General features: G+C 44.4%; 1 protein-coding gene across 17 annotated transcripts in view; it reads left to right on the plus strand.

Annotated features, from left to right (window-relative positions):
• Positions 1-21,504, plus strand: part of DLEC1 (DLEC1 cilia and flagella associated protein) — a 104,696-nt gene that overhangs the window by 4,947 nt on the left and 78,245 nt on the right. For 15 of the 17 annotated variants that reach the window (XM_027088104.1, XM_027088105.1, XM_027088108.1 and 12 more), the window contains exons 1-3: positions 218-378; positions 7,613-8,134; positions 9,150-9,300. In XM_027088104.1, coding sequence (XP_026943905.1) covers positions 7,754-8,134; positions 9,150-9,300 — 532 coding nt within the window. In that variant the 5' untranslated portion in view covers positions 218-378; positions 7,613-7,753. Of the gene's footprint in view, positions 1-217; positions 379-7,612; positions 8,135-9,149; positions 9,301-21,504 lie in introns of those variants that run through there. The other 2 variants (XM_027088100.1, XM_027088111.1) reach the window with 2 other exon arrangements.

Below are 21,504 nucleotides of genomic sequence, written 5' to 3' on the forward strand. Positions count from 1 at the left end.
CACCGCCACCCACAGGCCGCGGACCCTGTCATTATCGCCGGCGGCCCGGCCCCACTCCCTGCCTGTGGGCGCCTCGCCGGGGTTGGGGTGATGCACGAAAGAATCTGGAGTCCTTCTGGGGCAGGGACCGCGTAACGTTCGACGCCCAGCCGGGCTGGTGCGAAAGGGAGCCTCGGAGTCCAGGCGCCAGCCGCTGCTCCCCGGATGTCTGCTTTCCCTTCTGCAAAATGGGTGCACGGACGCGAGTGAGGAGGTCCTTGGAGAGGCATGCCTGGACCTAGTCTGGAGAAGGGTCCCCTCCCGGCTCGCTGGGAAGTTTCTAACCCCAGAAGTGCCCTTGGCGGGGGGCTGGGGCGGAAGCCGTAAAACTTAGAGCAGGTAGGTGCAGAGAGCTCTCCTTTGAGCCCCTCACACCCCAAACTCCTGGAGATCTCCAGGGTACCTTCTTTGGGTGGCCTCCCAAGGGGCTGTCTGGACAAGGGGTCCCTAATGGACCCCCCCCACATACTCCCACCATCAATTCTTGCAATCCTGACACCCTTTTTATAGGTACCCAGAGACCTCCAGGGGAAGTCCTGGGGGGATCCTGGAAGGATCCTGCTGCCCACCAACTTTTGGGAAAGGCCCTTGGGAGAGCCCCCAGAAGACCTCCCAGGATGCGGGGTACTGAGCCCACCAGTGAATCTTGCTGGGCTGATAAAACCAACAGGAGAGTCTGGCAGAACCAGTTGGACCCCAACCCCTCCCCCTCCCAGTACAAGCAGGCCTAGGTGGCCTTGAATACCTCATGAAGGGATGTAACCAGCTAGAGAGCAAGTCTTCCCATCCTGACAGTTAAGCCTGGGTCAGGACTTCGGAGAGGCTCCTGTCCTCTGTATGTCTCCCCTATGCAGAGGGGGGCTGCCCTCTGTCTGGCACTCTCCCCAGTGGGCCTGCCCTCCAGCAGGAGCAGCCCTTGCCCCTGGCAGGCCTGTCCAAACCCTCCTTGCTTTCCCTTCTGCTCAAGGATGAACAAGTCCACACAAGGCCTCCCTGTGGAGCCCCAGCCTGGGGACAGGGAGGATGAGGGGTCCTTTCTCTGTCCTCACTCTCTCTCCCAGGCCCGGACGCCTGTCTCCAGGACTGCCCTTTGGGGGCCTCCTCTGGCCTTGGGGCTAGTCCTGGGACCTCTGACATCCCCGGGGGCCTGCAGGCCCCTCTACTCAGCAAGTTAAGTCTCCTCAAGTCCTGCTCCTCTTCCCAGGCAGAGACACAATGGAACTCTGACACCAGCAATTGACTCCTTCATCTTAAGCATCATTCCTGTTTATTCACATCACCTCCCAGCTCTGAGCCCCGAGCTCGAAACCAGGGCATTACCTGATGCCGCTGGTGGGGGCTACAGCCTGGCTCTTCCTTTGCACACACCAAACCTGTCTCACGCAGGCCCTCTTCTGGCCTCTGGCCCAGGCAGAGGAGCTGAGGCCTTCTCCTGAGCCTGGGGTTGCTGGGTAGGATGGGCACGGCTGACTCAGAGTTGGGACATGCAGCCAGGTTCTGCCAGAAAAGAGGGCTGGGCCACGCCCTGCTCAGAGAAACCAGGCTGCTGCTCTGACCTGTGGGTCAGCAGCTCCCCAGGACTCTCCTCTCCTCCCGCCTGCCCCTCCTTCTCTCTCACAGGCTGGGAGGTCATCTGCTTAATTACTTCTGCTGTGTGTAAGCCTGTGTGGTGTGTGTGACTGCGCCTGTGTGTTGAGGGGCTGGGAGGGCCTAGCAAAGGCTTTGCATTGAACCGCAGTTGCTGGATTCTGCTCCCTCTGCCCTTAAACAGCCAGGGCTCTCTGTGGGCCCATCCCTGGCCAGATGCCTAGATTACCCTCCTAAAACCCAGCTCTCAGTAAGTTACCTCTGCAGGATTCCCTGAGATCCTGGTGACTCACTGGGCTTTCAGCAGGCACAGAGGGGCCACGTGTGCCCATAGACGAGTTGTCTAATGGGGGGGGTTCAGGCGTCTCCCCACCCCCGGCTGACCATCCTGTCTCCGATGAGCGTGTGTGGGGGTGTGTGTGGGGAGGGGGTTCCTGGGATGACTGGAGACAGGTGAGACCTAGTGTCAGGGCTGGTGCCCACCTTAGGTCACTTCCCTTCGCCCCTCCAGCCCTACCCTCTCTAGAGGCCTGGGGAGGGGGGAGGATCAACCCAAGAATGCCAACTTTCCAGCTGTGCTTCAGAGCCAGCCCTGCCCAATCCCTCCCCCAGAAGAGCAAACCTAGATGAGCTTGGGTCAGTGAGGTGTAGCTGCAGCAGAGAGAGCGGAGCGGAGCGAGGGAGAGGGGAATGAGAGAGGCCAGAGAAGAAATGGGGCCCAAGTCCTGCTGGGCCTTCTAAGGGCTTCCACGTTCGCTCTGGGGGAAATGGGGAGCACTTGAAAGGCTTCAAGTCAAGGAGGGACATGATCTGACTCATGGGTTGTTTTTTTTATTTTTAATTTATTTTTATTTAAAAATTTTTTTATTGGTGTATAGTTGATTTACAATGTTGTGTCAGTTTCAGGCGTACAGCACAGCGAATCAGTTATACATATACATCTATCCACTCTTTTTTAGATTCTTTTCCCATATAGGTCGTTACAGAGTATTGAGTAGAGTTCCCTGTGCTATACACTAGATCCTTATTAGTTATCTATTTTATATATAGTAGTGTGTATATGTCAATCCCAACCTCCCAATTTATCCCTCTCCCCACCTTTCCCCCCAGTAACCATAAGTTTGTTTTTTACATCTGTGATTCTATTTCTGTTTTGTAAATAAGTCCATTTGTACCATTTTTTTAGATTCCTTTTTTGGTTATTTTTTTATTTCTTTTTTTTTTTTGGCCGTGCCGCATGTCTTGTGGGATCTTAGTTCCCCCGACCAGGGATCGATTGGCCCCCCTGCAGTGGAAGTGCAGAATTCCTAATCGCTGGGCCACCAGGGAATTCCCTGCTCTTGTTTTAAAAGAATCACTCTGGTTGCTGGAAGTGGGGGGTATCATGGAGGGACAGGGCTGAAGCAGGGAGTCCAAGGAAGGGGCTTTTGTAATAATTCAGGTGAGAGTGGACGGTGGGTCAGACCCTGGTGGTGGGAGTGGAGGTCATGAGAAGTGGGAGGATTCTGGATACATTTTGACTGGAGAGCCAGCAGGATTGACCAGTGGGGGCTGTGAAAGAAAGAGAAGAGTCAGAGGTGACTCTAGGTTTTTGGCCTGGACCACTGGAAGCAGGGGTTCCCAGACGCAGAAATGGGGAAGGCTAAGGAAGAACGGGAGCTCTGTTGTGGACACATTATGTTTGAGGTGCCTTCAGACAGCTAAGGTGAGATGTCAAGTATTGATACAGGATGGATATACAAGTCTGGAGTTTTAAAGGAAGATGTGGGCTCGGGCTAAAATTTGGGATATGATTCAAAGCATGTTGAAAATGTCCGTAAGCCCTCACACAATGCTAGTGGGAGTCTACTCTGGGTTAATCGTTCTGGGAGGTAATTTGGCAATATCTCAAATATTAAAATGTACGTATGCTTTGGCCAAGCAATTTTAATTCTATATCATCTATGTATTTTGTACAGAAACATTATACAAGTTGAAATTCACTAGCAGGGACCTGGTTAAATAACCTATGGTATTTCCATTACAGTGGGTTCTCCTGCATCTGTTAAACAAAAACAAAAACAAAACAAAACAAAACAAAATCAGTCCTCTTTGAGTTGCTGTGAAAAAAAAGCAAATTGTAGGATAATATATATAATGCATACTATAATACCACCTCCGCTTTTTAAAAATTAAAAAAACTTTGTAGATAATTGTATTTGTACAGGCAGAAACAATAGCTAGAAGGATATAGAAATAATCCAAGGAAAGAGATTGAGAGGAAGATACTTTTTATTTTTTATGTATTATTTGAATTTTTTACCATAATGATGTATAACTTTTGAAATTTAAAAGTAAAAAAAAATTTCTATTGAAGTATAGTTGATTTACAATGTTATGTTAATTTCTGCTGTACAGCAAATTAATTCAGTTATATGAATATATACATTCTTTTGTGTATTCTTTTCCATTATGGTTTATCACAGGTTATTGACTATAGTTCTCTATGCTATATAGTAGGACCTTGTTGTTTACCCATTCTTTTTTTTTTTTAATATTTATTATTATTTTTTTATTTGGTTGCACCGGGTCTTAGTTGTGGCAGGCAGGCTCCTTATTTGCGGCTCTCGGGCTCCTTCGTTGTGGCATGTGAACTCTCAGTTGCAGCATGCATGTGGGATCCAGTTCCCTGACCAGGGATCAAACCCGGGCCCCCTGCATTGGGAGCGCAGAGTCTTAACCACTGTGCCACCAGGGAAGTCCCTGTTTATCCATTCTATACATAATAGTTTGCATCTGCTAACCCCCTAACTCCCAATCCATCCCTCTCCTACCCCCACCCTTGGCAACCACAGGTCTGTTCTCTATGTCTGTGAGTCTGTTTCTGTTTCGGAGATAAGTTCATTTGTGTCATATTTTAGATTCCACATATAAGTGATATCATATGGTATTTGTCTTTCTCTTTCTGACTTTAAAAGTAAAAAAATTTAAAAGGCCAAAAATGTGTGTGGGAACCCAGAGATAAACAAAACTCAAATTCTGGTCGGCAGAACAGGTTATAAAATGAAGAAGGCAGCTCAGGGAAATTCCCTTTATGCTGACAAAGTCCTCATAGGTGAGGAGACTGGCGTCCTTTGTTACTGGTGCCCGGTTGAAACCATTCATTTATTCAGTTAGTCACAGAGCAAACAGAAAGTGGTTGCTGGGCACAGTGGAATCAGGGATGAAACCAGCTTATCAGGCAGAGAGATACCAGGAGAAGAGGGAGACGATGGTGGAGGTGGGGAAGCACAGAGGAAAGCGGGGAGCGAGGGAGGGGAGTGTGTCATTAAGAGGGAACGGGCAGCAGCAGATACTGCTGAAAAGTCAAGGAAGATGAGTGCAGAGGAGGAATTGGAGCTTTGCTGAAGACCTTGGCCTGGACAGAGCCGGGGGAGCTGAAGCCAGAAGGTGGGAGGGTCACAGAAAAAGGGGAGGCCTCTCCCAGGCTGGGCCAGACTCTCTGTGTCCTTCTCTGAGGCTGTTTGGAGGCAGGATGGAGAGGCCAAAGGTGATGGTGAGAATCCATTGTCCTGTCGTTCCCTAGGGTAGGGAAGGGGGCCAGGGAGCTTGCACAAGACCACCTGGTTTGGGCAGGCCCCGTCCTAACTCTAGAGCAATGGAGGCCCCCAGACTGTTCTACTAGCTCCCTCCTCCCCTATGGTGGTGGTGGGGTGGGTGGGCTCACATGCACGTGAGCAATTGGACAAACCAGCCCACTTGCCCAAGCTCCCTCTTGCCTCCACCCCCACCCACGCTACCCATTAGTGCACACGCCGGTCAGCAATGCGAGGAAGGCCTTAAAGAAGTGGCCTGCACAGGTCCTGTCAATGGGCTCACAATGTCTGGGCAGGCACGGGGCATGTCACATTGACCTTGTGGCCTCCTCGCTCTGGAGAGGGTGTAGCTTGAGGAGACTCAGAGCAGGATCCTCTCAAGTACACAATGCAGAACAGGGGCCCTGGCTTCCCAGCCCTGAGGATGGAAGAGATACCGGAAAGTAGAGATGAGGGAGCCAGGCCCAACCACGAGAAGCGGAAGTGGCCCAGGTCTGCAGGCAAGCATCCTGGGCCTCATCTCAGGAAGTGGGTTTCAGGCTGTAGGGCACACAGACTCACCCCAGCAGTAAAAAGAGGATGTTTATACCACCTGTGAGCAGAAGCCATGCTCTGGCAAGGATGGCAGTCACTGTGATGTCAAGCTGCTGCCTTGGACAAGTGCAGGCCTCTCCCCATCTCAGTGGATGATCTCATCACCCACCTGATCCCACACACAGGATATGTGGCAGTCATTCTTGGCCCCTTTTCTCTCTCACTCCCATGATCCACCAGCGAGTCTTGTCAATTCTACCCTTTAGCTCCGTCTCCAATCAATTCCTCTCACTTGAATCCCAGCGCCCTTCACCTCTTTCCTAACCCCTGCGCGAGTTTCCCAATTGAGCTCCCTGATGCCTCTTGCCTCCCCCCAGTCTGCTGTCTCACAGCAACGAGAGTGATCTCAGTAGAACATACAGCTGACCACCACACACCCAGCTTCAGACCTTGATGGCCCTCCTACTGTCCTCAGAATAAAGTTTAAATTCCTTAATGTTGCCTACAAACCCATTTATGATCTGGCCCTTGCCTAGCAGTTTCCTCAACTCCCTGAGTTCCACCCCTGAACTTCTTTCATTTCCTCCCATTTGCAGTGCTCTTTCCCAGTTTTTAGCACAATGGGGTCCCTCTGCATGGAGTGCCCTTTTTCTTTCTCCCCTGGCTTACTCCTACTCATTCTTTTTTTTTTTTAACTTAAAAAATGGAAGTATAATTTATATACAGTAAAATTCACCCTTTATGGTGTACAGTTCTGTGAGTTTCGACAAATCCATACAGTTTTGTGACCACCACCACAATCAAGATGTAGAACAGTTCCATCACCCCAAGAAATTCCCTCATGCTCCTTTGGAGCCAACACTAGCTCCCATCACCAGCTCCTGATAACCACTGATCTGTTTTCTGGTTTGCATTTTCTATAAACAGATATCCTCTAAATGGAATCATTCATTAGGTATATGTAGCCCTTTGAGAATGGTTTCTTTTATCCAGCATAATGCATTTGACATTCATCTGTGCTGTCGTATCACTAGTCTGTTTCATCTTTATTGCTGCGAGTATGCTGTATATAGATGTACCACAATTTATTTATCTTTTTATCAGTAGAAAGGACATTTGGGTTTTTTCCAGTTTTTGGAGATGATGAATAAAGCTGCTCATACAGGGCTTTGTAGGCACAAACATTCTCATTTCACTTGGAATAACACCTAGTTGTGGGCCTGATGTATGTGTTACTTTTTAAGAAACTGACAAACTGTTTTTCAAAGCTGCTATAATGGTTTGTATTCCTGTTGCGATACATGAGAAGTTGCTGTACATCCTTACCCACACTCACGTGGTTCGTTCACCTGTTTGTTCGTTCATTCAACTTCTTGACATTCTACTAAGTGTGTAGTGGTATTGCACTGTAGTTTTAATTTCCACTTCCTTGATGGCTAATGACGGTGAGTCTATTCATTCTTCTAAACCTCTGCTTGGTCTTCACTTCTGCCCAAAACCCACTGTACTCGCTTTCTTTGTAGACTGGTTAAGTTCCTGTCCTTTGTGGTTCCATGACAACAAACACTTTCTCCACCTTGACCGTAGCCCACTAAACTGCAGTTGTTTTCCTGTTGTCGCCTTGCTCAACACTCTGGTCACACACACACACACACACACACACACACACGGTTGTGAGCTCCGCCTTCCTTTGGTATCTCTAGCTCCTAGCACAGACCTGAAACAGAATCTTTATACAATAAATATTAAATGAACGAATTAATAAATGCTGAACAAATTAGAGAATAGGCAGATGAAAGTAAGTAGGAAGAAGCTTTGGCAATGAGACGGGCCTGGCTGTGCCAATTAACTCTTTCTCTGTCGGTCCCCACGCTAAGGTCCTCCTCTCCGTAAAGGCAACACTGCCGTGCGAACGTTTACGAGGATGACGACTCGACAGCGCCCTTTAACAGACGCAAAGCGGAAGAGGTGGGCCGGAAGTGGAAGTGCGGCAGGGAGTTAGCGGCGTCTCAGTTGCCATGGAGACTGGAAGGGGAGAGCAGCAGTCCGCAGAGTCTGAGTCCTACGCCTTCGCTGAGGCGACGTGGACGCCAACTCCGCGTCCGACCCGGATCCGCAGCCCCAGCCAGTCCTCCCTCGCCTACTCCGAGTCTTTCTACCAGCCAGGTAGTCGGCCCCGCCGCGTCTCGCCGCTCACGCTCCGGCCGCTCCCCGAGCCGCACCTGCTGCGCCTGCGCCCCACCTCGCCGCGCACCCAAGACATCTCTTACTTGCTCACCGGCGTCTTTCAAAACTTGTATACCGCCGAGGTGATTGGCGAGGAGGTGAGTGCGAGTTTGATCAAGGCCCGCGGCAGCGAGGATGCTCGGCACGAGGAGTTCGTGGACCAGCTTCAGCAGGTAACACGGCCCCGGCGTCCCGCGCGCTTCTCCGCGTGCTCACCCGAGGCGCGGCGGCGTCACCGCGTCTGCGGCCGTGCGGGCGACCCAGGGCGCGACTCAGCCACTCGACAAGAGTCAGCCCCTGTTGGGTGCCAGGCACTGGGGATGCAGATGGAAAAGAGCAGACCAAGTCCATGCCGCCGTATATCCGACATTCTAGTGGGAGGACATTCTACACACGCGCTTAGGCGAATACACACATAACGGCATATATCTCTAGCACCTATCTTTATTTCCCTACACGCATACACACGTTATATATTACACATATAAATGAAACGACGAGGGCAGAAAGCTGAATAGTTGTTCCCCGGAGAGGATAAAGTCACGTCCGCTTTGGGGTGCCTGCCCTTGTGTCACAAACCACAATCTTAATCGAGGCATTCATGCCCAGATTTTAGGAAGCATGCCCAGGCTCTAACAGCAACTCTGCTTCCTTAATCTGTATAAGGAGGAAAGTAGCTGACTTGAGTCCTCTCTGCTGAGGCTGACTGCTAAGCAGGCCATACTGCCCACAGCCCCCTTCAAGGAGTCTCAGCTGTGTGCTTTCAAGCAGCTGAGATCAACTCTGAAGGGGCTGACAGCTGGAGGCTCTCAGCTCACTATGCTCCCTGCAGCCAGGTAGCAAGTCCTTCCTTGAAGGGGGTCTGGGTGACACAACCCTTTGTCTGCCACAGGTGGTGTGTTAACTCATATTTGGTATTTCAGAGGTTAGATGGCAGCTCTCTTTACTGTGAAGCCAGTAGTCAGGAGATGGGGTTTCAGACTTGGTGCCGTAATTGACTTTACTATGAAAGCTTTAAGCCACTTCCTTCTGTGGGTCTCGGAGTTCAGATCTGTCTAGTTAGACCAGATGGTCTCTGCAGTTCTGTGACTGTTCTGTGCTTCATGGGAAGCCCTGATGCTGGGGTGGGATTCAATAAAGCTGTGTGATCTCACCATATTTCTGTGCATCTGATCACCCACCTGCCAGATTCGGGAGCTCTATAAGCAGCGGCTGGATGAAGTTGAAATGTTGGAGAGACATATCATTCAGGCCCGCGCACGGGCCCTTGCGGAGAAAGAGCGGGCCATGCAACAGGCCGAAGTACAGGTCCTTGAGCCGTTCATCAAGATGCCTCCAGGTGTGTATGATGAGCTCCTCTATGCCCTTCACCCTGACACCCCAGTTGTTAATGTATTACTGTGTTCGCTTCATTACCTCTCTAGTCGTTTTCTGAACATCTGGAGAGTGAGTTGCAGATATGTTGTTTCATTATCGCAGAACACTCCATTGTGCATGTCTCCAAAACAGGGACACTCGCCTACATAACCAGCACACAACCCCCTAAGCCAGGAAATCAGCAATGGTGCAGCGTTAACCTCCACTTCCCAGATGGCATGCAGGTTTCACCTGCTGTCCCACAGTGTCCCTTTCTCCTCTTTGGTCTAGGATCCTGTCTAGGAAGTCATGTTACATGTCATTGTCATGTCTCATTTTCAGAATTTTCATTTGGCACAGTTCTTTGAACTTTTCCTGTCTTTCATGTTCTTGACTGTTGGGTTTTTCCTCAATTTTTAAAAATTATGGTAAACTACACATAACATAAAATTTACCCTCTTAACCATTTTTAAGCATACAGTTCAGTGGTATTAAATACATTCATAATCTTGTACAAACATCGTCACCATCCATCTCCATAACTCTTTTCATCTTGTAAAACTGAAACTCTATGCCCATGAAACAATGACTTCCCATTCCCTGCCTTGCCCCAGCCCCTGGCAACCACCATTCTACTTTCTGTCTCTGTAAAAAATTTTTTAAAGTTACTATTTCTGACCATTTATTTAATTTAATTAATTTATTTATTTACTCTTGGCTGCGTTGGGTCTTTGTTGCTGCACGCAGGCTTTCTCTAGTTTTGGCGAGCGGGAGCTACTCCTCGTTGTGGTGCACGGGCTTCTCATTGCGGTGGCTTTCTCGTTATGGAGCATGGGCCCTAGGCGTGCGGGCTTCAGTAGTTGTGGCGCACAGGCTTCGGTAGTTGTGGCTCACCAGCTCTAGAGCGCAGGCTCAGTAGTTGTAGTGCACGGGCTTAGTTGCTCCGCGGCATTTGGGATCTTCCTGGACCAGGGCTCGAACCCGTGTCCCCTGCATTGGCAGGCGGATTCTTAACCACTGCACCACCAAGGAAGTCCCTATAATTTTTTTTCTTAATTTAAGATTTTTTTCTGATGTGGACCATTTTTAAAGTCTTTATTGAATTTTTTACAATATTGCTTCTGTGTTATATCTTGGTTATTTGGCCTAGAGGCATATGGGATCTCAGCTCCCTGACCAGGGATCAAACCTGCACGCCCTGCATTGGAAGGTGAAGTCTTAACCACTGGACTGCCAGGGAAGTCCCTTGTCTCTATAATTTTGACTACTCTAAGTACCTCATATAAGTGAAATCATACAATATTTGTCTTTTTGCAACTGGCTTATTTCACTTAGCATAATGTCCTCAGGGTTCATCCATGTTGTAGCCTATGTCAGAATTTCCTTCCTTATAGGCTGAATAATATTCCATTGTAGGTACATACCACATTTTGCTTTTCCATTCATCAGCTGATGAACTCCTGGGTTGCTTCCTGGTGTTAGCTGTTCTGAATAATGCTGCTCTGAACATGGTCATACAAATATCTCTTTGAGACCCTGCTTTCAGTTCTTTGGGGTTTATACCCAGAAGTGGAATTGCTAGATCTTATAGTAGTTCTATTTTTAATATTTTGAGGAATCACCGTACTGTTTTCCACAGTGCCTGTGTCATTTTTACATGCCCACCAACAGTGCTCGAGGATTCCCATTTCTCTACATCCTCACCAACTCTATTTTCTGGTTTTTCAGTGTGTGGTTTTTGTTTTTTGTTTTTGAGTGTAGCCATCCCGATGGGTATGAGGTGATAGTTCACTGTGGTTTTGATTTGCATTTCCCTGATTATTAGTGATGTTGAGTGTCTTTTCATATGCTTATTTGCCATTTGTGTATCTTCTTTGGAGAAATATCTTCTCAAGCCCATTTTTAAAAAAAATTTTACTGGGGTATAGTTGATTTACAATGTTGTGTTAGTTTTAAGTGTACAACAAAATGAATCTGTTATACAAATACATATATCCACTCTTGTAGAATCTTTTCCCATATAGGCCATTACAGAGTATTAGTAGAGTTCCCAGTGCTATACATTAGGTCCTTATTAGTTATCTATTTTATATATAGTAGTGTGTATATGTCAATCCCAATCTCCCACTTTATCCCTCTCCCCTTACCCCCCAGTAACCATAAGTTTATCTCGTATATTTATAACTCTATTTCTGTTTTGTAGGTAAGTTCATTTGTAATCTTCTTTTAGATTCCACTTATAAATGATGTCATATGATATTTGTCTTTCTCTTTCTGACTTACTTCACTCAGTATGACAGTCTCTAGGTCCATCCATGTTGCTGCAAATAGCATTATTTTGTCCTTTTTTATGCCTGAGTAATATTCCATTGTATATATGTACCACATCTTCTTTATCCATTCCTCTGTTAATGGACATTTAGGTTGCTTCCATGTCCTGGCTACTATAAATAGAGCTGCAGTGAACATTGGGTGTGCGCATATTTTCGAATTATGGTCTTCTCTGGATATATGCCCAGGAGTGGGATTGCTGGATCATATGGTCGCTCTATTTTTAGTTTTTTAAGGAATTTCCATACTGTTCTCCATAGTGGCTGTACCAGTTTACATTCCCACTAACAGTGTAGGAGGGTTCCCTTTTCTCTACACCCTCTCCAGCATTTATTGTTTGTAGATTTTTTGATGATGGCCATTCTGACCAGTGTGAGGTGATACTTCATTATAGTTTTGATTTGTATTTCTCTAATAGTTAGTGATGTTGAGCACCTTTTCATGTGCTTTTTAAGCATCTGTATATTTTCTTTGGAGAAATGTCTGTTTAGATGTCCCACCCTTTTTTTTTTTTTTTTTTTTTTTGGTACACGGGGCTTTCACTGCCAAGGCCTCTCCTGTCACAGAGCACAGGCTCTGGACGCGCAGGCTCAGCGGCCATGGCTCACGGGCCCAGCCACTCTGCAGCATGTGGGATCCTTCCAGACTGGGGCACGAACCCGTGTCCCCTGCATCGGCAGGCGGACTCCCATCCACTGCGCCACTAGGGAAGCCCCCACCCATTTTTTGATTGGGTTGTTTGCTTTTTTTGATATTGAGCTGCATAAACTGTTTGTATATTTTGGAGATTAATCCCTTGGCAATTGCTTCATTTGAAAATATTTTCTCCCATTCTGAGGGTTGTCTTTGTTTTGTTTATGGTTTCTTCCTTTGCTGTGCAAAAGCTTCTAAGTTTAATTAGGTCCCATTTGTTTATTTTTGTTTTTATTTTCATTACTCTAGGAGGTGGATCAAAAAGATCTTGCTGCGATTTGTGTTAAAGAGTGTTCTATGTTTTCCTCTAAGAGTTTATAGTATCTGGCCTTACATTTAGGTCTTTAACCCATTTTGAGTTTATTTTTGTGTATGGTGTTAGGGTGTGTTCTAATTTCATTCTTTTACATGTAGCTGTCCATTTTTCCCAGCACCATTTATTGAAAAGACTGTCTTTTCTCCATTGTATATTCTTGCCTCCTTTGTCCTAGATTAGATGACCATAGTTGCGTGGGTTTATCTCTGGATTTTCTATCCTGTTCCATTGATCTGTATTTGTTTTTGTGCCAGTACCGTACTGCTTTGATGACTGTGGCTTGGTAGTATAGTCTGAAGTCAGGGAGCCTGATTCCTCCAGCTCCATTTTTCTTTCTCAAGATTGCTTTGACTATTCATGGTCTTTTGTGTTTCCATACAAATTGGAAAGGTTTTTGTTCTAATTCTGTGAAAAATGCTGTTGGTAATTTGATAGGGATTGCATTGAATCTGTAGATTGATTTGGGTAGTATAGTCATTTTGACAATATTGATTCCTCCAATCCAAGAACATGGTATATCTCTCCATCTTTGTGTCATCTTAATTTCCTTCATCAGTATCTAATAGTTTTCTGAGTATAGTTCTTTTGCCTCCTTAGGTAGGTTTATTCCTAGGTATTTTATTCTTTTTTTTTTTGGCTGTGTCTGGGTCTTCATTGCTGTGCATGGGCTTTCTCTAGTAGCAGCAAGCAGGGGCGACTCTTCATTGCAGTGCACAGGCTTCTCATTGTGGTGGCTTCTTTTGTTGCAGAGCACAGGCTCTAGGTGTGAGGGCTTCAGTAGTTGCAGCACGTGGGCTCAGTAGTTGCGGCACATGGGCCCTAGAGTGTACAGGCTTCAGTAGTTGTGGTGCATGGGCTCTAGAGGGCAGGCTCAGTAGTAGTGGCACACAAGTTTAGTTGCTCTGCAGCATGTGGGATCTTCCTGGACCAGGGATCAAACCTGTGTCCCCTGCATTGGCAGGCATAATCTTAACCACTGTACCACCAGGGAAGGCCCATATTCAAGCCCATTTTTAATCGATTGTTTTGTTGTTGTTGAGTTTTAGGAATTTTCTATATATCCTCATTATTAATCCCTTATCAGATACATGATTTGCAAATATTTTCTCTCGTTCTGTGGGTTGCATTTTTACTCTGTTGGTAGTGTCTTTTGATGCACAATTTTTATTTTTCATGAAGTCCAGTTTGTCTATTTTTATTTTGTTGCCTGTGCCTTTGGTGTCATATCCAAGAAATCATTGCCAGATACAGTGAAATCACTGCCAAATCCAATGTTGTGAAGTGTTGGCCTTGTATTTTCTCCTAAGAGTTTTATTGTTTTAGGTCTTGCATTTAGGTCTTTAATTAATTTTGAGTTAATTTTTTGTACATAGTATTACAAAAGCATCCAACTTCATTCTTTTGTGTGAAGATATCCAGTTTTCCTGGCATTGCTTATTGAAAAGACCATCCTTTCTCTATTGAATGGTCTTGACACTGTTGTCAAAAATCGTTTGACCGTATGTATGAGAGTTTATTTCTGGGCTTTCTGTTCTATTCCATTGATTTCTATGTCCATCTTTATGCCAGTACTATGTTGTTCTTATTATTGTAGCTTTCTTATAAGCTTTGAAATTAGGAATTGTGAATCCTCCAGCTTTGTTCTTTTTCAAGATTGTTTTGGCTGTTGCTTTTGGCTGTTTGTTCCTTGAGATTCCATAGTGAATTTTGGGATGGGTTTTACTATTTCTGTAACAAAAAAACATCCTTGGGATTTTGATAGAGATTTCATTGAATCTGTGTATTGATTTGGATAGTATTGACATTTTAACAGTATTAAGTCTTCTAATCCATGAACATCTAATGTGTTTCCATTTATTTATGTCTTCTTTCGTTTTTTTCAGCAATGTTTTGTACTTTGTATTGTACAAGTCTTTGATCTCCTTGGTTAACTCTCAAGTATTTTATTCTTTTTGATGCTCTTATAAATGGGATTTTCATAATTTCCTTTTCAGATTGTTCATTTTTAGCATATAGAAATGCATCTGATTTTTGTGTGTTGACTTTATGTACTACTTAGCTGAACTCACTTGTTAGTTCTGACAGGTTTTTTTTGTGTGTGAAATCTTTAGGGTTTTCTATATATAAGATCATATCTGCAAACAGTAATAATTTTGCTTCTTCCTTTCCAGTTTGGATGCCTTTTATTTCTTTTTCTTGCCTAATTGCTCTGATTAGAACTTCCAGTACTGTGGTGGCTAGAAATGGTGAAAGCAGACATTCTTGCCTTATTCCTGATCGTAGAGGAAAAGCTTTAAGTCTTTCACCACTGAGTGTGATGTTTGCTGTGGGTTTTCATCTATGCTTTTCATTATGTTGAAATAGTTTCCTTTTATTCTAGTTTTTTAGTGTTTTTTTAATCATGAAAGGGTGCTGAATTTTTTCAGAAATTTTTCTGCATCAGTTGAGATGATCACGTGATTTTTCCCCTTTCATTCTGTTAATGTGGTGTATTACATTGATTAATTTTTGTATTTTGAACCATCCTTGCATTCCAGGAATAGATCTCACTTGGTCATGATGAACTATCCTTTCAATATGCTACTGAATTCAGTTTGCTAGTATTTTGTGAGGATTTTTGGATCAGTATTCATAAGGGATATAGTTTTCTTGTAGTGTCTTTGTCTGGTTTTATATCAGGGTAATGCTGGCCTCTTGAATGAGGTAAGAAGTGTTCCCTCCTTTTCAGTTTTTTGTGAAAATTTTGAGGATTGGTATTAATTCTTTAAATGTTTAGTAGAACTCACCAGTGAAGCCATCGGTTCAGGGCTTTTCTTTGTTGGGAAATTTTTGTTTTATTATTGATTCAGTCCCTTTACTAGTTATAAGTCAACTCAGATTTTCTGTTTTTTCATGATTTAGTCTTGGTAGGCTTAGTGTTTCTAGGAATTTGTCCATTTTTATCTAGGTTACCCAGTGTGTTAGTGTACAGTTCCTGGTATTCACTTATAATCCTTTTTATTTCTGTAGAATCAGTAGTAATATCCCCACTTTCATTTCTGATTTTAGTCTTTTGAGTCTTCTCTCTTTTTTCTTAGTTGATGTAGCTAAAGGTTTGTCAATTTTGTTGATCTTTTCAGAGAACCAACTTTTGGGTTCATTGATTTTCTCTATTGTTTTTCTGTTCTCTACTTTGTTAATCTGTGCTCTAATCTTTATTATTTCCTTCCTTCTTTCTGATAGCTTTAGGTTTAGTTTGTTCTTTTTCTAGTTCCTTAAGTCCTAAAGTTAGGTTACTGATCTAAGATCTTTCTTGTTTTATGTAAGTGTTTATAGCTCTAAAATTCCTCCTTAGCACCGCTTTTGTGGTGTCCCATAAGTTTTGGTATGTTGTGTTTTCATTTTCATTTGTCTCTAAGTATTTTCTAATTTTATTTGTGATTTCTTCTTTGGTTCATTGGCTGTTTAAAAATGTGTTGCTTGAAGTTTGGGGACAGGTTTGGTTTTTTAATTTTCCAACCAAGTTGAGAGGCAAGTTGATCTTACATAAAGCACTACAGCACGTAGTAACCATGTGATTTTGAGCAAACCACATGATTTTTCTAGGTCTGTTTTCTCACCTACAAAATAAGGAGGTTGGACTGTCAGAGTGAATGGGTGAATTCAGGGTGAATGATAGTTGATCCTTGCTTTCATCACTTTCTAGCTCATCACCATGCCTTTTTTCTTTCCTAAGAAAGATGTCACACCCCTTTCCTCTTCTCTTCTATTGTCCCTCCCTCCTTCCCTATCAAGGTACAGGCAGAGCTGGAGATTAGGCTGAGATCCAGAGTTTCCTAGAGAGTAACAAAGTGGCTTAGAAAGGGAAACCTGACTCTGGCCTCTTAATCCTGCATTTGGTGACTAAGGGGACGTAGGATGGTGACACGTCTCTTGCTGGGAACATACATTTAGCCAGTTTTCATAGTGCCTAGAATGTGTATGTCTATTTGTACACGATTGTCTTTTCCTATTTTGGAGTGGTCAGACATTTTATTTTTGTTCAGAATTATCAAGTTTTAGACAAACTTGCAAAACTGTGCTTTTATTAAGTGACTTTTTTGAATAAACTCTTTGGTATTCTGGAAAGAAAAAAGTGTGTTGCCTATTTTCTACAATTTAGTGAATTTTCCAGTTTTGTTTCTTTTTCTTTTTTTTTTTTTTTGTGGTACGCGGGCCTCTCACTGTTGTGGCCTCTCCCATTGCGGAGCACAGGCTTCCGACACGCAGGCTCAGCGGCCATGGCTCATGGGCCCAGCCGCTCTGCGGCACGTGGGATCTTCCCGGACTAGGGCACGAACCCGTGTCCCCTGCATCGGCAGGTGGACTCTCAACCACTGCGCCAACAGGGAAGCCCCCAGTTTTCTTTCTGTTACTGATTTCTAAGTTTACCCCATTTTGGTTGGAGAGTATATATTGTATGATATCTGTCTTTTCAAATCTATTGAGACTTAATTTATTGCCTAACATGGTCTGAGAAATGTCTCACGTGCACTCGACAAGAATGTGTATGCTGCTGTTGTTTGGTAGAGTGTTCTATATGTGTCTATTAGATCTAGTTATTCTATTGGGTTAAGTTCTCTTTTCCTCACTTATCTTTTGTCTGGTTGGTCTATTACGATAAATGGGTATTGCAGTTTCCAACTATTATTGTAGAACTGTCTATTTATCCCTTCAAATCTGTCAATTTTTGCTTCATTATTTAAAAAAAATTTTTTTTAATTTTTTTGCGGTACGCGGGCCTCTCACTGTTGTGGCCTCTCCCGTTATGGAGCACAGGCTCCGGACGCGCAGGCTCAGCAGCCATGGCTCACGGGCCCAGCCGCTCCGCAGCATGTGGGATCTTCCCGGACCAGGGCACGAACCCGTGTCCCCTGCATCGGCAGGCAGACTCTCAACCACTGCGCCACCAGGGAAGCCCCATTTTTTAAAAAATTAATTAATTTATTTTTGGCTGCATTGGGTCTTCGTTGCTGTGCACGGGCTTTCTCTAGTTGCGGCAAGTGGGGGCTACTCTTCGTCACGGTGCGCAGGCTTGTCATTGCAGCGGCTTCTGTTGTTGTGGAGCATGGGCTCTAGGCACGTGAGCTTCAGTAGTTGTGGCTCGTGGGCTCTAGAGCGTAGGCTCAGTAGTTGTGGCGCATGGACTTAGTTGCTCCGCAGCATGTGAGATCTTCCTCTATCAGGGCTCTTACCCATGTCCCCCGCATTGGCAGATGGATTCTTAACTGCTGCACCACCAGGGAAGCCGCTTCATTATTTTGATGGTCTGCCATTAGGTGTGTAAATGTTTATACTTATTGTATCTTCTTGCTCTGTTGAATCTTTTATTACTATATAATGTCCTTCCTTGTTTCTTGTAATTTTTTTAAAATAAATTTATTTATTTATTTTTGGCTGCATTGGGTCTTTGTTGCTGTGTGTGGGCTTTCTTTAGTTGCGTTGAGTGGGAGCTACTCTTTGTTGCGGTGTGTGGGCTTCTCATTGTGGTGGCTTCTCTTGTTGCGGAGCATGGGCTCTAGGCATGTGAGCTTCCACAGTTGTGGCACACGGACTCAGTAGTGGTGGTTTGCAGGCTCTAGGGCACAGGCTCAGTAGTTGTGGCGCACGGGCTTAGTTGCTCCGCAGCATGTGGGATCTTCCCGGACCAGGGCTCGAACCCGTGTCTCCTGCATTGGCAGGTGGATTCTTAACCACTGCACCACCACAGAAGCCCCTTGTAACCTACTTTGATTTAAAGTCTACTTTGTTTGATATTAGTATAGCCACTTCTGTTCTCTCTTTTTTTTTTTAAATATATTTATTTATTTATTTTTATTTTTGGCTGCATTGGGTCTTCGTTGCTGCCCATGGGCTTTCTCTAGTTGCAGAGAGTGGGGGCTACTCTTCGTTGTGGTGTGTGGGCTTCTCATTGCAGTGGCTTCTCTTGTTGCGGAGCATGGGCTCTAGGTGCACAGGCTTCAGTAGTTTTGGCACGCGGGCTCTAGAGCGCAGGCTCAGTAGCTGTGGCGCACGGGCTTAGTTGCTCCACGGCATGTGGGATCTTCCCGGACCAGGGCTCGAACCTGTGTCCCCTTCATTGGCAGGATTTGTAACCACTGCGCCACCAGGGAGGCCCCTGTTCTCTTCTGGTTACTATTTGCATGGAATATCTTTTTTCATCTTTTCACTTTCAATCTATTTGAGTCTTTGGATCTAAAATGAGTCTCTTGTAGACAGCATCTATTTGGATCATGTGTTTTTACCTATTCTGCCAATCTCTGTCCTTTGACTGGAGAGTTTAATCCATGTACATTTAAAGTAATTACTGATAAGGAGGAATTTCTGTCACTTTGCTGTTTTTTTTCTATATGCCATGTACCTCTTTTGTCCCTCATCTCCTGCATTACTGTCTTCTTTTGTATTTAGTCAATTTTTGTAGTGAAATGTTTAAATTCCATTCTCATTTCCTTTTGGGTATATTCTATAGCTATTTTCTTTGTGGTTACCATAGGGATGACATTTAACAACCAAAAATTATAACACTCTAATTTGAATTTATACCAGCTTAACTTCAATAACATACAAAACTCTTGTTTCTTTACATCTCCATCCCTACCCCTTTTGGTTGTTGATGTCAGAATATTACATCTTTATACATTGTGTGCCCAGAAATACCAACTAATGCATTAGTCTCTTAAATTATGTAGAAAACAAGACATGAAGTTACAAACCTAAGTTACTATTATACTAGCTTTTATAATAATCAGCTTTATGTAATACTAGGTTTTTATAATACTAGCTTTTATTTTTACCTTTGTTTTTTTCCTTTAAATGTATAATATTAGTCTCTTAAATCATGTAGAAAACGTTTATGATTGTCCATGTATTTCCTTTGTTGAGATCTTTATCTCTCCATGTGTCTAGGAGTTACTGTCTAGCGTCCTTTCATTTCACATTGCAGGACTCCCTTGAGCATTGCAGGGCAAGTTTAGTGGTAACAAATACCCTCAGCTTTTGTTTATCAGGAAATGTCTTAATTTCTCCCTCACTTTTGAAGGACAGTTTTACTGGATATAGGATTCTTGGTTAACAGTTTTTCCTTTTAGCACTTTGAATATATTGGCCCACTGCCTTCTGGCTTCCATAATTTCTGATGAGAAATCTGCTGATAGCCTTATTGAGGATCCCTTGTATGTGACAAGTCACTTCTCTCTTGCTACTTTCAAGATGCTCTCTTTGTCTTTCAAATGTTTGATTATAACATGTAACATGAGTGTCTTTGAGTTCTTATAGTTCATTGAGCTTCTCGGATGTTTATATTCATGTATTTCATCAAATTTGGGAAGTTTTCAGCTGTTATTTTTTCAGATATTCTCTCTGCCCCTTTTTCTCTCTTCTCCTTCTAGGACTCCCGCAATGTGTGTTGTTCACTTTCTGGTGTCCCACAGCTTCCTTAAGCTGTCTTTACTTTTCTTCAATCTTTTTTCCCTTCTGTTCCTCAGACTCGATAATTTCTATTTTTCTATCTGAAAATTCACTGATTCTCTCTTCTGCCTGCTCAAATCTGCTTTTGAATCCCTTTGATAGTGAATTTTTCATTTCAGTTAGTGTCCTTTTCAGGTCCAACATTTCTTTTTAGTTTCTTTATACATTTTCTGTCTCTTTATTGATATTTATATTTTTTGGTACATCGTCTTCTTGAGTTTCTCCACATGTTCTTTTAGTTCTGTGAGCATCTTTAAGACGGTTTAGCCTTTGTCTAGTATGTCTGCAATCAGGTCTTTTTCAAGGACAGTTTCTGTTGATTTAATTTTTTCCTTTGAACATGGCATACTTTCCTGTTTCTCTGTATGTTTTTTTTTTTTTTTTTTTTTTTTTTTTTTTTTTTTTTTTTTTTTTTGCGTTATGTGGGCCTCTCACTGTCGTGGCCTCTCTCGTTGCGGAGCACAGGCTCCGGACATGCCGGCTCAGCGGCCACGGCCCACGGGCCCAGCCGCTCCGCGGCATGTGGGATCCTCCCGGACCAGGGCACGAACCCGTGTCCCCTGCATCGGCAGGCGGACTCTCAACCACCGCGCCACCAGGGAAGCCCTCTCTGTATGTTTTTGATTTGTTATTGTTGTTGTTAGAAACTGGACATTGAATCTAATAGTGTTGTAACTCTGGAAATCAGATTCTCTCCCTGCCGCAGAGTTTGCTGTTTTTTGTAATTGTTTTTTGGTTTTGTTTTTTTTAATTATTGTAGGCTGTCTGCGCTGAGGGTCAGCCTGAGATGTAATCTTAAGGTCTTCTAGGTCTTTTCTGAACCCTTCTCTGGGTATGTGTGGTCATGTTCTAATATTCCCCTGATCTGCAGTTGTTTTTGAATGACGTAGTCTTTAATATCTGGCTTCCAAAAGGGGGAAAAGAGAAAGAGGAAGGGGGGCGTGCTGGCCCTTTAAATTCCCTGGAAGTCGGCTGATGTTAAGGCTTTCCATTAACACTGCAACCACAGAGGAAGGTAATACTGGGCCTCTATGTCGAGGCAAACCCTCCCCCAGCTTTATTAATCTTCAAGCAAGTTCCCTATCAGCCACTTCCCTGAAAATCCCAGCAACAAAGCTGCCCTCACACCCCTGATCAACCAGCGAAGCCATTCACCACTACTGTCCAGAACTCCATGTATACTCGACCTTAGGCCACTTCTGCCATACAAAGTGAACGATTAGGTGTGACGCTCAAGGCTCTAGCCTGGGAAGGATTTCCCTACATGGTTTCTTTTAGGGCCACGCCTGAGTAAGGCTGTGATACAGCAGCAGCCCATTTACAGCTAACCTCAGTGTATCATGCTGACCCATCTCTGGACCA

The sequence above is a fragment of the Aethalodelphis obliquidens genome, unplaced genomic scaffold, assembly GCF_003676395.1.
Source record: "Aethalodelphis obliquidens isolate GAN/ISIS:26980383/991018 unplaced genomic scaffold, ASM367639v1 scaffold62, whole genome shotgun sequence".
Lineage (NCBI taxonomy): Eukaryota > Metazoa > Chordata > Mammalia > Artiodactyla > Delphinidae > Aethalodelphis > Aethalodelphis obliquidens.